This window comes from Amblyomma maculatum, chromosome 4, assembly GCF_055883805.1.
Source record: "Amblyomma maculatum isolate TAMU_Amacu chromosome 4, ASM5588380v1, whole genome shotgun sequence".
NCBI lineage: Eukaryota > Metazoa > Arthropoda > Arachnida > Ixodida > Ixodidae > Amblyomma > Amblyomma maculatum.
Window position 1 is genome coordinate 73,084,159 of NC_139347.1, and position 17,090 is coordinate 73,101,248.

At 51.3% G+C, this 17,090-nt stretch overlaps 1 protein-coding gene across 1 annotated transcript in view; it reads right to left on the reverse strand.

Moving 5' to 3' along the window:
* Positions 1 to 17,090, reverse strand: part of LOC146191396 (uncharacterized) — a 151,456-nt gene that overhangs the window by 42,720 nt on the left and 91,646 nt on the right. Inside the window, 2 exon segments of the mRNA XM_084600316.1 lie at positions 913 to 1,139; positions 14,189 to 14,224. Of these exon segments, the coding sequence (XP_084456442.1) occupies positions 913 to 1,139; positions 14,189 to 14,224 (263 nt within the window).

Genomic DNA, 17,090 nt, shown 5'->3' on the forward strand with positions numbered 1-17,090 from the left:
GGGCGAAGTCTGTGAACGTGTCCGCTAATCAGCACTAGGGAGGCGCTCGGGGAGTTGAGTGTTGATTCCTGCGGGCCCGGGCCTCGACATTTTCCGTGTGGCGCGCGCGTCTGTGCAAACAAAACCACAGTCAAACACACACACACACACACACACACACACACACACACACACACACACACACACACACACACACACACACACACACACACACACACACACACACACACACACACACACACACACACACACACACACACACACACACACACACACACACACACACACACACACACACACACACACACACACACACACACACACACACACACACACACACACACACACACACACACACACACACGCACACGCACACACGCACACGCACACGCACACGCACACGCACACGCACACGCACACACACACACACACACACACACACACACACACACACACACACACACACACACACACACACACACACACAGTGCACGGAACGCACGCAGTTCATCCTTCGCAGGCCGCAGCGACGCAGCCGAGACGACTATGAGCCGGGAGCGAGAAGCGGTGGCCGCTGGTCGGCGCCGACTGAGCCGCGTCGAAGCCACCGCCAGACATGCGAAGAGGAAGAGGAGGGTGCGGCCGCAGCGGCTGTTGAGCCTGAGAGGCAGCGCCATGGTGGCTACGACTGGGCGTCCGAGAAATCCATCTCGGAGCCGTCTGGTGCCTTTCGCACCTTCTTATGCGGCGCTGATGCGTTCGAAGAAGATGCACAGCTCTCTGTGCCGGAAAAGTGACGCTTGCCGTCGTCCGCCAAAGGCGCTTTCATAGCGCGGCCCGCACTCATGCGTTGCGGCATCACGAAACCAGAGCGTCTTGCCACCGTAACGCCAGATAGGGTAGCTTCCTTACTCGGGAGGACGGGGCCAGAAGCCGCCGAGTGCAGGAGGCGCGGGCCGTTCAGCACAGCCTCCAGAATTGCCGACTCCACATGTGGAGCAGGCGTCGTCTGCAGTTTGTCGCCGTGCGTGTGCTGGCCCGCCACAGGTTGCGACTCCACTGCTAGGGACTCAGAGCCGGGTACGTCTGAGGAAGTGTCGGAGTCGCTCTGAGAGATTGTCACTTCCGTCACAGGCTCGCTATCGGGGGAGGGCTCCGTAGTTGCCCCGTCAGAGAGGGACTGACGTTTAAGAGAATTTTATTGGTACTGAAGGTTCTGGTACAGGACAAGGCTTCATGATGATCTTTTGACACAGCAGTAAAGGGCACTTACAAAAATGTTACGAGAATACAATGAGCATTCAGGCATACAAATGTACTATTTGGTTATTACATCCTACTGATGTTTTACACATGTTGACATTATGCAGCATCTTGCGTATAACGCAAGGAGAGGATATGCAAGTAGACAAAAATACAGGCAAACACTCGTCCACCTTCCTAGTAAGGTAGGAAGGACGCGGTCACTTTTCCATTAACAATGGAAATGAAGCGCGTTGACCAATGCAGGAGGGAGGCCTCCTCTCCGAGCATTACAAGTTCTTCATTTAGATGCCTCAATAAGAGTTCTGAAACGATGGAGCAGAGGGAACATGGCTCTCTGCGGGCGTCCCCGCAGATGCGCATATCCTCTCCGCTTCCAAAGTACGAAAGCGCCAATGCACATGATGAGTTCGGCAAACGCATCTCGGTGACGGCTTTGCCACTGAATGTGTGTCTGAAACATGCGGGTTAAAAGGCACCAAAAAATGCGCGCAACCTGACATTCGTAGACGGCGTGATTTAAAGTTTCGGTGCGACCGCATTGCGGGCTTGAGGCGGAGGGCGCCACGCCCCACGCCACAAGATCGGCCGTGGGTAGCGCTTCCCATTGCCGGAGCCAAGTAAAGCTTCTTACATCTGCTGGGAGGGAAACAATGGTGCGATTCATCCGCCTTCTTTTGCGCATTTTCCTGCATTGGTCATCGTCAAGAGCTTGGAGCGCTACACCTTCACAAAGCTCGCTCGCAGTCATTTCTCTAGGGTCCCATTCAGGCATCGCGTTATTAAAGAAATGCAATGAGTTGATTACATACATGTAAAAGGGTGGCGGTCTCTCGGCCGCCGGGCCCTTCCGAACAGGAAGATCAAAGAAACGACACGACATACCCATTAGGTATGAGGACAGCTCGCTGCCTCGATACATTGTGTCAGAAATCAGGTCCCACATGGTTTTCAAGGCCAATGCACGACACGTGACATCAAGATCTGGGATGCTGAAGCCTCCCATGTTGGTAGGGAGTCGAACAAAAACCTTGCCACGCTTTCCGCATGGCCATCCCAGAAAAACGAGCCACACAGGGTGGCTAAACTCTGAAGGACTCGACGAGGAGGACGTGCGACCTTGGCAACATAGAAAAGAGATTCTATGATGGAAGTTTTGATCAGGTATGCGCGTTCTGAGAACGGTAGGTGAAAGGTTTTGGCTATTTCTGTTCGCTTTTCAGCTTTGCGTTTTATTTCTTTCCAGGTGGTGCGGGCTACTTCTCCGGACGCCAAAAACGTGACGCCCGGGACTTTGACACCATCTACAAACTGCACTCCGTCTGGGAAGTCATCACTAAAAGATCCAAAGCTGAGAGCTTGGCTTTTAGCTGGGTTGAGACGCGCTCCCGACAGGTGGCTATATGTGTGGAAGAGCTGCAGGAAGGCTCTGTAACTGTCAATATCTCTGATGAACAGGGGTACGTCATCTGCATATGCTGCAACCTTGATCTCGCCTTGGCCTGGGAGGGGAAAGCCCCGTATTGACTGGCAACATTGTATCCGGTGGAGCAAGGGTTCTATGCAAAGGACAAACAGGATCGAGGACAATGGGCATCCTTGTCGAATGCCGCGGCTCACAGGGAGTGGTTCAGTGATTCGATTGTTAATCACGAGACTGGCTTCCAAGTCTGTGTACAGGAGTCTTAGGACATTGATCAGATCCGCAAGGGAATCCAAAACATTCTAGTACTTCAAACAGATAGTTTCGCTCTACCCGATCGAACGCTTTTTCTTGGTCTAGGGAAACAAAGACGCCCGAGACCTGCGTGCGTGTGGCATACGTGAAGAGGTCACGGGTTAAAGCTAAAGAAGAAAAAATTGTGCGCTCCGGCACATAACATGTCTGGACATTGGTTATCATTTCGGGGAGATAGGATGATATGCGATGCGCCAGTATGGCGGCAAGTATTTTATAGTCTGAATTGAGTAATGAAATGGGCCTCCATGCTCTCGGGTCGGATGGTACGCCTCCACTTTTCAGGAGGAGTATAACTTTGCTTTCACGAAATTATTCTGGCCGAAGCCCATCAGTAAGGAGTCCATTAAGCATTGATAGCAGGTGGGCGTGTATTTCGGTGAAGAAAGTTTTGTAGAAAATAAGTGGTAACCCATCAGGGCCTGCGGCAGCAGAGGCATTCATCCCTTGGAGCGTAAAGTTTAGCTCCTCTAGGGTGACTGGGCCACACAGACTATCCCGACTCTCCTCAGGAATGCAGGCTATGCCTGGGCAAAAATCGCTTATGGTTGTACTTTGGCTCGCAGAATCTCTGCACTCTGTTGTAAATAAGTGCGTAAAGTACGTGCTAAAAACGGCTTCAATGTCATCAGCATGATCAGATTGTGTTCCGTCCGGCAACTGAACGAAAGGGATCACCTCTCGACATTCTAACGAGCCACAGCGAACACTGCGCAGTACAGAAGGGTCTGCGATCGGCCTTCCATTGATGTATGTCTGCGCCGCAGTTCGGGAGTTGAGTCGAAGTAAGAGTTCATAGCTGGCTTGCAATTGGTTCAGATATTCATGCATTGTGAACGTGAGGGGCACGCCCCGTCGCACAATGCGTGCCCTACGAAGTGTATCATTTATTTCGGCAGTTAAACGTGCCCTTCTATTTCGACCTGCTTTAATGAGCTCCGTTCGCCATATGGTCTTTAGAGCGTCCCAGCTACTCGGTCGAGGAGCGTGGCTGCACGTTCGTGATAAGGCTTCTTTCAAGGAAGCTACACTTTGAGGGTCGTGGGCCAATGTCAAGTTCATTTTCCACTGGTCCCTAGGTGGGACAGGGTGATTGAAGTGGAGTGTCACTAAAACTGGGTAATGGTCGGAGATGCGCGGGACATCGGGTGGGAACGTAAGGACTTCACAACTAGTGACATAATTAATAAGATTCTCTGGGAAGTAAAAGCGGTCTAGCCGACTCTTATTCCTGCCTCGTTGCCATGTGGCAACGAACGTTTCACCGTGCAACTCTATCCAGGCATCTCTCAGTTTGAAATTATGTACCAGTTGTTTTAAAGCTCGGACCCCGCTATAGGGCCTACCTTTTCTCCTACCGCTAACATCCCTGTAGGGGTCTTCAACACAGTTGAAATCACCAACTATGAAGGTGGGATAATTGTCCAACAAAAAGGTATCCAAAGAATCGAAAAACTCAGAGGTGGAAGATCGCTGCGATGGAGCATAAATCACAAGTGCGCGCACACGTCTGCCTTCCACATTGAAATCTGCAGCCAAGGTGCGACCATCGAAACCATATACGCAGTGGGCACCACGACGAAAATGTGGTTTAAGGAAAACAACTCCAACACCAGACATATGTGAATCAGTAAGTGTAAAAAAAGCATGAACACAAAAACGATCACAGAAAGATTGAACATCATATGGACAACTAAAATTGCACTCTTGCAAGAAAAGAATATCTACATTGCGAGCACGGGCAAAGTTTACAATCTCCCACTGTTTGTTCAGGTTCCTCAAGCCCTGAGCATTCAGAGTTAAAAGATGAATTGCTGCCATTGTTATTATGAAAGTGCGCACACGGATATTTTGAACTAAGGAGGGGAAAAAAAAGGACATAAAAGACTGTTATCTACGGAAAGTCGTGCCCAGACTGCGCCTGGGCAATGGGAATTTTGTTGGGCTTACTCGAGTTGGGCGAGTCGTCACTGTCTGCCGACTCCGGATGTCCCCTTTTCCCAGTCTGGCGGTCGCACTCCATGAGGTTGTCGCCCGTGAGTGATCCGACGAGGAGGTTGAGTGGGTTTTTCAAGTCTATTTTCCGAGAGTCAGTGACAAGTCTGTTCACTCGAATGTTCTGTGGAACACTTTGTGGCATGCGGTGTCGACCCGTCGAGCCGTCGCCTCCTGTCGCTCGGGAGCCACGTGCAACCGGGTTACGTTGAAACTCGGTGAGGTCCGAAGTGTTGCTTGCACTGGAGTGGAATGTTGAGTCGCTGGATGTTGAAGCGGCGTCATCCGGCTGCTCTATGTTCCGGCTGGCGTCTCCGCTCGACTCGTCAGATGATGTGGAAGGAAGTTCTGGGAAGTCTCGTGGTGAATCTATGGTGCCCTTATTGATGTCAGAAACTTCATCGTCGGTTTTCTCGTCTATGGTGAGTTCTTCCGTGTCGGAAGCTCCTACTGAGTCAGCCCCCGGTGTGACTTCTCGTCGCTCTACTGCTGGAGAGCGCGCTCTATGTTCCTCGGAGGCCACTGCCGCCGCAAAAGACATTGGCCGCACGTAGTCAACAGCTGCGTGATGTCCACCGCACCTGCGGCACGGTTCTTCGCACCCCTCCGTGGCGAGTCCGAAAATACCGCATCTTGAACAGCGGGGGTGTGGTAGTCTCTTCCGATGTGGCCTGACAGGCGGCACTTGGAGCACACCTTCTGAACGCCCCGATAATCACACATCACCATGTGACCTTGAACTGAAAGGAAATTGGGGATGGGCTTATTCATTTCTATTTTGACTACTCTGATTCCTGTGCCAACGCCGGGGCGTCCTTTAAAGACCGGTTCGTGTACATTCTGGACGTTACCGTACGCTGACATCACTGCAGCAATCGTTGCATCGGCCACCCACAGAGGCACTCGGAAAATAGACACGTGGACGATTTCGGGGCCAACACTTGCTATTGGGACTGAAACCCGTTGTTGAGAATGCTTCCTTTCTTCTTGATCTTCGATGCTGCGCTGTCAGAAGACGCCGCTACACCGAACTTGGCTCCTCCGATATGTTGGAGGGACTTGACTCCGGCTACGCCGGTCACGGATTCAAGGGCATCGATGATTTCGTCGACCGTGCTGCCCTCTGGTACTTCGAAAATGAAGCAATTCGCTTTCGGGGGCGGGGTGGCGTACGCCATCAAGATGGCGGAGCGGAGCCCTGGCTCCCACGGCGAAACGCAGTGGTGCCCGGGCGGGTTGCTGACAGGCGGACCACCTGGACGATCCGGTGGGCGGAATCCAGGGCCCGCCTTGATGCTCGATGATCTGGTCCTGGTCAGGCAGAGTAACGGCGACGCTGATAACGGTAACCCCGGCACCAGGCCGTGCTCATCCAGTACAAGAATACAATACATCTTAAGAGAACTTTATTGGTACTGAAGGTTCTGGTACAGGACAAGGCTTCATGATGATCTTTTGACACAGCAATAAAGGGCACTTACGAAAATGTTACAAGAATACAATGAGCATTCAGGCATACAAATGTACTATTTGGTTATTACATCCTACTGATGTTTTACACATGTTGACATTATGCAGCATCTTGCGTATAACGCAAGGAGAGGATATGAAGTTGACAAAAATACAGGCAAACACTCGTCCACCTTCCTAGTAAGGTAGGATGGACGCGGTCACTTTTAACAATCGGCTTTAACGAAAATCGAGCACACGAGCTACGAAAGCATTCGAACGCACGAGCCTCAATGTCCCATCAGAAAACGAACATCAATAAACAAAATGTGTGTGATTTATTACCACGTTATTCGTTCATTGACAGCTTGGAGCGGTAAAAATTTATAAATCGCACTTTGTTTGTGACACCGCATAGCGCTGTTAATGTAAACTGAACGAATTAACGAACACAATGTTATAAAGGTATACGATTGTTACGCTCAGACCTAGCGTTGCAACACTACGCTAGGTCTGAGTGAGGCTGTTGCGGCGCGCGTCTTTCTCTCCCTCTTCTTTTTCTTTCTTCTCTTTCTCTTTCCGCACGAAGAGGCCCCGCCGGGGTGGTGCAGTGGTAAGACGCCCGACTACTGTGCTGGAGTACCCGGGTTCGAACCCGACCTCGGCGGCTGCGTTTCGATGGAGGCGAAACGAAGAGGCGTCCGTATGCTGTGCGATGTCAGCGCACGCTAAAGATCCCCAGGTGGTCGAAATTACTCCGTAGCCCTCCACTACGGCTCCTCTTTCTCTTTTTTCCACTTTCGCTCCCTCCCTTCCCTTACGGCGCGGTTGCGGTGTCCACAGAAAAACAAGTGAGACAGTTACCGCGCCTTTCCCTTCCTATAAATAAATCAGGCGTCGTGTGCTGTGCGATGTCAGCGCACGATAAAGATCCCCAGGTGGTCGAAATTACTCCGTAGTCCTCCACTACGGCTCCTCTTTCTCTCTTTCCACTTTCACTCCCATCTTCCTCCCTTCCCTTACGGTGCGGTAGCGGTGTCCACAGAAAAACAAGTGAGACAGTTACCGCGCCTTTCTTTAAATCTCCTTCCGCACGAGGTAGCCCCGCCGTGCGGAAGGAGAAAGTAGAGAAGAAAAAGAAGAGGAAGAGAAAGACGCGCGCCGCAACAGCCTCGCTCAGACCTAGCGTAGTGTTGCTTTCGCAACAATAGTATACCTTTATGACATTGTGTTCGTTAATTCGTTTAGTTTACATTAACAGCGCTATGCAGTGTCACAAAGTGCGATTTATAAATTTTAGCCCCGCCGTGCATGTCAGCGTACGTTAAAGATCCCCAGGTGTTCGAAATTATTCCGAAGCCCTCCACTACGGCTCCTCTTTCTCTCGCTCTCCACTTTCACTCCCATCTTCCTCCCTTCCCTTACAGCGCGGTTAAGGTGTCCACACAAAACAAGTGAGACAGTTACCACGTCTTTCCCTTCCTATAAAGCAATCAGTTTTTTTAGCCCCGCCGTGGTGGTGCAGTGGTAAGACGCCCGACTACTGTGCCGGAGTACCCGAGTTCGAACCCGACCTCGGCGGCTGCGTTTCGATGGAGGCGAAACGAAGAGGCGTCCGAGTGCTGTGCGATGTCAGTGCACGTTAAAGATCCCCAGGTGGTAGAGATTACTCCGTAGCCCTCCACTACGGCTCCTCTTTCTCTTTTCCACTTTCACTCCCACCTTCTTCCCTTCCCCTACGGTGCGGTTGAGGTGTCCACAGGAAACAAGTGAGACAGTTACCGTGCCTTTCCCTTCCTATAAATCAATCAGCCCCGCCGGGGTGGTGCAGTGGTAAGACGCCCGACTACTGTGCCGGAGTACCCGGGTTCGAACCCGACCTCGGCGGCTAGGTTTCGATGGAGGCGAAACGAAGAGGCGTCCGTGTGCTGTGCGATGTCAGCGCACGTTAAAGATCCCCAGGTGGTCAAATTACTCCGTAGCCCTTAACTACGGCTCATCTTTCTCTCCTTCCACTTTCACTCCCACCTTCCTCCCTTGCCTAACGGCGCGGTTGAGGTGTCCACAGAAAACAATTGAGACAGTTACCACGCCATTCCCTTCCTATAAATCAGATTTTTTTTTCGCACGAGGCACGAAGGTGGCAGCCCCGCCGGGGTGGTGCAGTGGTAAGGCGCCCGACTACTGTGCCGGAGTACCCGGGTTCGAACCCGACTTCGGCGGCTGCGTTTCGATGGAGCCGAAACGAAGAGGCGTCCGTGTGCTGTGCGATGTCAGCGCTCGTTAAAGATCCCCAGGTGGTCGAAATTACTCCCTAGCCCTCCACTACGGATCCTCTTTCTCTCTTTACACTCTCACTCCCACCTTCCTCCCTTCCCTTACTGTGAGGTTGAGGTGTCCACAGAAAACAAGTGCGACAGTTACCGCGCCTTTCCCTTCCTATAAATCAATAAAAAAAAAGCGGAGGTGGCTCAGCTACAGAGCCGGTAGGAGGCCCGCGGATATTGTCACCGTGCGATACATGGTAGGGGCTTTGTTGTAGCAGTCGAGCGTTTTCGTCCGAGATGCGATGCTTTGCCAACGGAGGTTGCCTCACGTCCGATGCTGAAAAAAAGCACTCGCTGTATTTTTCAAGAGTGCGAATCCAGTCTTGTCTGTCTCGGGGAAGCGCTGAGTTTTCCTCCTTCTTACAGCCACAACAACAACAACAACAACAACGGAGGCCCAGAGAGCCCCAACTGCGCATGCGCGATGAGCGCTTGACGTAACACGGAGCACAGTTGGAGAGCTGCGTCGGAGCCGCCGCCAATTCCACCGCTCTGCGAGTTTCCGCCGCCACCGCGCCAGCTGCGCATGCGCCAAAAGGGAGTGGCGTCACAGGGTGCACATGGATGGATGGATGGAATATAGGAGCGTCCCCTTTGAAACGGGCTGGTAGCAGATGCTATCATGCTCGTTTTTTCCCCTATATCTTAATTATTGTTTTAGATCAGTAAACTATACCACCATTCTAATTTACACCGCGCCACGGTACCACCGCCGATAACAGTCTACCTGCTGCAGCGAGACCCCCTCCACATATCTCACTTCAGAATGCTCCAGCGATAGACCCCCAGGCATAGACATGAACAGTTCCAAGTAACAGTGGGAACTTAACCACGCATCTCAGCTCACATTTGGTAACAGAGAAAAAAATTGGGCCCCAGGCCAGCGCCACAAGAGGCCATTGCGATCCTGAAATAAGCATGACACCAGCATTTCATGTCTGTTTTTTTCCTAAATGTTTTCATCCACGGTGCAGGACTTCTCTGTGGCATAACACCGCCGTAAAATATCTTGCTCTGCAGCACCCCCCAATAATCTCGTTTTGTAGCTTAAAGCTACCCTACGCGGGTCAGAACCGAGTTTCGCGCGAGTGCGCACCGCCTGTTATGCGCATGCGCGAGAGCAGCCCCACTTCGTCGTCGTCTCCTTGTCCCTTCCGCGAGGCAAGGGAAGGAAACACTTCGTTGTCCTTTTGTAACAATATTAACACCCCAGCATCAGAATATTATGCACATTGATGTCCTGTTTTGTAGCGTAAAGCTACAGTCGGGTCCACCCCTGATCGAGTCCGTCCGCCGTACCTCTGAAAAATATTTCCCGGATCCGTCCGACGTATCCCGGAGAAAAACGGCCCGGGTCCGTCGGACGTACCTTTAAGACCATTGATCGGGTCCGTCCGATGTACGTTTAGCCACAGCCAATGTATTAACCGATTCAACCAATCGCCTACACTACGCGGGTCAGAGCCGAGTTTCGCGTGACTGTGCACCGCCCGTTGTGCACATGCACGAGAGCAGCGTGACGTCACGAGAGGCGCAGTTGCGTTGCCTCCTCGCCACATCCTGTGCGCGGTCCTCGCCGCCGCCGGCGTGCGCCCCTCTCCGACGCATGACTTTATCCGGAGCCGTGTTTACGACCGTTGCGCCGCGCGCTACTGGGTATGCTTTACGCTACGTAATACAGTCATAGCAGGGCTAAGCCACTGCCATTTTTGTTTTGTATTAACACAACCTACATTGCATTGCAGACAGACAAAAGATGTTACTATTTTATGCTTGCTGCACCATTCACTGTTTATGACTAGGACGCACACAAAAAGCTTGTAACCTAGAAAGCCCTCCTAGGCAAACCCAAACAAACAAGGTTTGAAAGACAGCGTAAAACAGCAAAACTAAAATACTCGAAAAGGGGGAGGACGGGTGGAAAAAGTTGCACATGAGGTAGCATGTGCAACTTTCCAATAAGGTGTGGCCACTAAAAGTGCCGCCCTGAATTTATGTTCAAATACTGGCTCTTTCCGTCCACACAAATTGCTTTCAGATTTAGAATCATAACAAGAACACAAAAGTGAAAGAACTGCTTTTTTTTTTTTTGGCACAACACACCAATGTCCGGAGTGCCCTGAAGATGTCTCATGCTCCTCGGATTCATCTGCTTGCCAATAGCAACTGGCGACCAAGAAGAACTGTCTTTGGTTAGCCATCTAGAATTTGCAATTGTTATTCATACATTTTGAGTTTTTTCTTTTTTTTTTTTTCAAGTGAAAACAGTGATCAGCAAGAAGAAAACTCACGGTGTTCATTTCCGATTTTCACTCAAGGCAAATAGCTTGAATTCTGGACGGAAAGAGAGTAGGCCCTTATAGTTCTTAGTGGAATATATGGGTGTCTGCTTGCACCTATGCTTGCAGCATGGTTCTCAATTTTTAGGAATTGGCAGCACCATTTCAAATCGTGTTTTTCACCTCTACCAGCGTGACAAGCAGCAAAACTTTTATGGTGATGTACAATTCCAAAGTGCTGACAAGGAATATGTGAAACAGTCTGCTGTGAGCAACTACTACGGTGTGACTAGTCCAAAGGTAAACTCAGTGAAGAAAGCGTGAGGACTAGAGCGTGCATGAGCTTCATCTTAACACCGAACAGAAGCCCTTCCTCCCACAAAAAAATTTTTCCTGAAAGCCAGCTTGAGGAATCGTGGCCTAAAAGTACCATGTGGCTCCTTCACTGGCATCGCTGCGTTCAGTGCAACCAGTGGCCAGTGTGGCGTTTCAAACGAAGCGTCTCAGCGTCGCAGCAGACGAGTTTAGTAGGTATGTTAGCGTATCCAAACGTTACTTTGCTTTAGGAGTGAGTTGACTGCTCCATTTACTCATATAGCAGTCACCTACCTGGCGCCTGTTCAAGGCGACATGCACCTGCATGACAGGTTTGCAGAAATATGCGAGTATCACGCTGTTGTACAACATTGGCGTTTTTTTTATTATCACGCATAGCAATTACCGATTTCGTTCAATCGATTTATTCAAAGACACATAGGCTGTCGTATGCTCAATAGTAAAAAAAAGCTTCGTTCCCTTAGAACAGTTCAATTTGTTCCCTGGTTGTGGTGGCGGTGGTGGAAACATATCTGCAGAGAGTTATAGACACTAGGTGGGATGCCCAGACAGGCACTCCATTGGCGTTTGCAGACGCCCGGGCGTGCTGCTTTAAGACCTTTTTGGCCTCTAGGGTGCAGCAGCCGGACAAGGTCGCCTCTCAGTTATCTCAGTTGGGGTTGGGGATAAGGGGCAAAGATGAGTTTTTCTGGCAGGCCCACACCATGCGGTAGATGTCAGACACCTCCCCACAGTGCGAGCACAGACCGTCAAACTGTGAATCAAAATGTTTAAATGTTTAGGAGTAGCCGGGCACAACATTGTATTGGTGAGCAGGCGCAAGAGCAACCTCTCGTTAGCCTTCCCTAGACATTTAGACGGGATGGGAAGAGTTTGGTGCTTTGATCTGTAATATTAACATATTTCTTTAAATTTGTAAGCTGGGCTGAAATCACAACCTGCTCCGAGTCGGGTCCCGTGGGAAATGCCCGGAGAGAGAGTGCGCGGGCGGCGGCGTCGGCTGCCTCATTCCCTTGGGGACCTTGATGACCTGGAGCCCAAACGAGAGATCGGTACCCAGGATCCGAATCTCGGCTACAGTTTTGGTCGATGTGGCAAGCTAGTGGAGCAGTTCACCCTTGTTGGACGTTCCGACAGGCCTCTCGCGAGTCGGTTAGTATGTATTCGGAGGAGGAGTCAGAGGCTGCGACCGCGATGGCAACCTCTTCTGCTTGGGTTGGTGACTGGGCCTTGAACGTAAGGCCGTCTACTGTTTCGCCCTTGTGGATAACCGCGGCTGTGTACCAACCCTTAGGGTAAGCGCCGGAGATGTCCACGTAGAAACTCCTGGTTTGCTTCCATAATGATGGTCCAAGGCTTCTGCCCGGGCCAGGCGTCGACCATTGGGGTCCTCTTCGGACATGTTGGCGGGGAGAGGCCGCACATGGATGGCACGTCTCCATTTTTCGGGAATGCGACATCTCTCCTCTGTGAGTTGGATGTGTTGGATGTGAAGCCGCGCAAGAAGATGGCGACCCGACTCTGTCTTTGTGAGACGCGTGTACTGATTCGTGAGATGGGCCTCCCGAAGCTCCTTGAAAGTATTCACCACACCCAGCGCCATGAGGCGGCTGGTAGGTGTGGAGACCGGGAGGCCCAGTGCTCGTTTCATAATTTTACGGTGGATAACTTCGAGAGTATCCTCGTCCTGTTTTCGCAGGTGGAGGTAGGGAGTCGAATACAAGATTCGACTGGTCATGAATGCGTTCGCCAGCCGCAAGGCGTCCTTGAATCGTAACCCGGCGGATCATGCGGCCCACCTGTTCCGCCACCTGCCGGAGCTTGGCGAGTATTGTGTCGCATCGTCGCTGGTTGTGTATAAAGAGTCTAAGATCTTTGATTTCCTTAGATTATTGAGTGGGACCGCTTTGCAAGGAGAGATTGATTTGAGTCCAGCATGAGCGCGAGGGGCGCAGATGCACGAACTCAGATTTCTGCGGTGAGCTTTGGAGACCACAGCCACGGGCATAGCGGTTCACTATGCTAGCAGCCATTTTCAGGCTGCTCTTCGTGTCCCCCAGATGTCCTTGCCTGGCCCAGAGGGTGGTGTCATCGGCGTACAGCGCGTGCTGCAGCCCTTCGACCGCACCCAACAGAGCAGGTAAGCGCATCATTGCAACGCTGAATAGCAGAGGGGACCGCACTGCGCCTTGCGGAGTGCCCCTCGTGCCGAGCAAAAAAGGTCCGTTTTCTTGATCCTGTATTTGGATATAAGATAGTCTGTCTGTGAGAAATAGTTTGATATAGTTGAAAGTGTTCGTATCACCCTGCGTTTGACTCAAGTGCGTGAGTATGACTTCGTGTGTTACGTTGTCGAACGCCCCTTTAAGATCCAGGGCGAGCACGATTTTGTCGTTTCTTGTGCATGTGATGGGGTTCAGTATTTCGCGGTCGAGTTGGAGCAGGACATCCTGTGCGGATCTGTGTGGGTGAAATTCTAATATGGCGTCCGCGAAAGTATTGTGTTGTTCAAGGTACTCAGACAGCCGATCCTGCACCATCGTCTCCATCAATTTGCCCACACACGAGGTGAGAGAGATGGGCCGGAGGTTGTCCGTGTCGACTGGTTTCCCGTATTTCGGAATAAAGGTGACGAGAGCCGTCTTCCATTCAATCGGAAAGGGGGTTTCCCCCGTCCAAATCGCATTGATTAGTCAAGAAGGCACTGGTGCGCCATGTTAGGGAGGTTTGCCAGAAGTTTGACGGTGACCTTATCCCCGCCCGGTGCAGTGCCCTTCTTCATTTTGGTCAGACTGGCACGCAGATCGTGGAGCCGGAATGGGTTATCCAGCACCGAGCTTCCCCTGCCTGCATAGGAATAGGCCGATCTGCTGGGGTCCTGAATTGTGCACAGGTAGCGATCGCGTAGCGCCACTGCCAGCTGCATTGTGTTTCCTTGGAATGAGTGCATGGCTTTGTGTAGGTGTTTCTGCGTTTCCGTTCGTATCTGTGTTGGATTTATGAGGGCTCGGAAGAGCCGCCACGTGTTGCGGCTGAACATTTGCCTCGCCGCCATGTTGCAACGGTCCACCTAGTTGGAGTCAGCGAGTTGGGCCGCGCATTCTGCTTCCTGCCGGGTGAGATCCGCAAGGCGCGCTTTGAGCTTCTTGTGTTTCTGACGCTTCCAGCGGCGCGTGAGGCCACGGCGTGCTTTGCAGAGATGCAGGAGGTGGTTATCCACGTCCGTAACTACCTCTGTGAGCTGTACTTGTTTCTCGTGGGAGTGAAGGTGCGCCATGACTAACTGGGACCAAGTCGTGTAGCCCTGCTCTGTGATGTTTGTGTTAGTTTCTGTTGGGAAATTTCGGCGAAAGGTGGCCCAATTGGGGATACGGGCTTTCGTTCTGTGAGCTTCAGGGGGCGTGTGTAAACGATTGTGTTGAGGATACAGTGGTCGCTACCGAGGCTCTCCTCGGTGTTGATCCAGTCTGCGTGGCTTAAGGGTCGAGTGAAGGTGAGGTCCGGGCATGTGTCTCGGGTCACCGAGTTGCTTGCGCTGGCGGGAAATGCTGGGTTGGTGTGAAGGGTGAGGCCCAATGTGGACGCCAGTTCTGCCAACATGCGTCTACGCACTTCCTCCTTACGATAGCCCCTTATCTGGCTAAGGGCGTTCAAGTCGCCCACAATCAGCAGGGGATTGCGACCCGCCTCTTTAAGCGCACGGGTTAAAGATGCCCGCGAAGGTCCCTCGCTTCAGTTTCGGGGAGCAGTATATGTTAAGCACGTGCAGGGGAGTATCTGATCGCCGAAGAGGGAGGATCCTCACCGGGATGTATGATTGGTTGGTTTGGTTGGTTTGTGGGGTTTAACGTCCCAAAGCAACTCAGGCTATGAGAGACGCCGTAGTGGAGGACTCCGGAAATTTCGACCACCTGGGGTTCTTTAACGTGCACTGACACCGTACAGCACACGGACGCCTTGCTTTTCACCTCCATCGAAAAGCTGCCGCCGAGGCCGGGATTCGATCCCGCGTCCTTGGGAACAGTAGTCGAGCGTCGTAACCACTGCGCCACCCCGGCGGGGTCGGGATGTATGAATAGGGTATGTTGAGATCGAGGTCAATTTCGGTGGCTGTGTGTGATTTGTGCACGAGGAGACACGACAAAGGGTCTTGCTAGAACGTCGCGTAATTAGCCAACTTGGCTGCCGCTCCTGGCTCCTGGAGGGCGACCCCGGCGGGCAAAGCCTCGAATGTTTCTAGGTAGAGACGCAGGTTCGCGCGTTTCTGCCGAGCCTTAAAGCCTCTACAGTTCTACTGCATTATGGTTACGAAATTACTGGAGTGGGGCAGAGTTGAATCCCGCCATGAAGAGAACCACAAGTACGCATTTCTCGATGGAACGAAATATTTCATTGATCCCAGCCAAAAATCATAAGATTCAATGCATCTCATTTTACTGAACTACGAAACGGTGTCATACTTCAATCACGCAACAAGGAAGCTTCCTGAAGTAGCAGTCTACGAAGTAGCAGTCTTACATGCCATAAGAGGCATGTAAGAACATTGTAATCCATTTTACATTACCTTGAACATTTTCGACGCTTCCACGATGCGAACAAGCACGTTAACCAATACTGCCATATTGATTTAGAAGGTTTGCCAATGATTACTGCGTGCGTGTCTCTTCAAAACAAAAGATGTTGTTACCGGAAAACGCTTGACCATCGCCTCCTCTACAGGAGGCGATGGCTTGACTGACGAAGTGATGTGCTCGCGGACGACGACAACCGAAGAACACGTGTTTTTCAAGAAGTTAAGTGTTAAGTGCTTTAACGTTAAGCGGTTTTCAAGAAGCCAACGACGCAGACAGGGTAGATACAGGACAGTCCTTCAAGTCTATGCGCCGAGTTCCACGCGTCAGTTCCATTTCGTCATGGAGAGCTTTGTGGTGAAATATCTTATGAAATAGACAAAGCCGTGCGGCTTTGTCTATTTCATAAGATATTTCACCACAAAGCTCTCCATGACGAAATGATCATTCCACCTTCATGTGTGTATTCGCGCTTAGATCATGTTCATAAAGTTGGCACAATCTCATGTAATACGAAAACATTTTCGGATTATTTTATTCCGCGCACACCGAATGACTGGAATCGCCTTCCTTCTTCTCTTGCGATGATCATCCAACATCCCTTATCTGCAGTGCGCAAAATTTAGCACCCTGATATTTTATTACTGTATTTTACAAAGTACTCACCGTGTGTGTCACTTGTTTCAGTTCAGTTCAGTCGTTCAGTCGTGTCCGACTCTTCGTGACCCTACGGACCATGTCACGCCACGCTTTCCGGTCTCTCACTATCTTCCTAACATCACATAACTTCATCTGCAGTGCCTCGAGGATGCCATCTAACCATCGCGTTCGCTGCCTACCCCTTCTCCGGCGACCCTCAACCTTTCCCAACATCAAATCTTTCTCCAGCGACTCCTCTCTTCTCATCAGATGACCAAAGTAGCTGAGCTTTAACTTTAGAATTTGACCCTCCAATGAGCAGTCAGGGTTTATGGTCGACAATATCGACTGATTTGATCTTCTGGCAGTCCAGGAAACTCTCGAGAGTCTTCGCCAGCACCACAATTCAAACGCGTCAATTCTTCGGCGGTCAGCCTTTTTCACAGTCCAACTCTCGCATGCCCTAATTCATATGTCTAATCATGAAACGCGT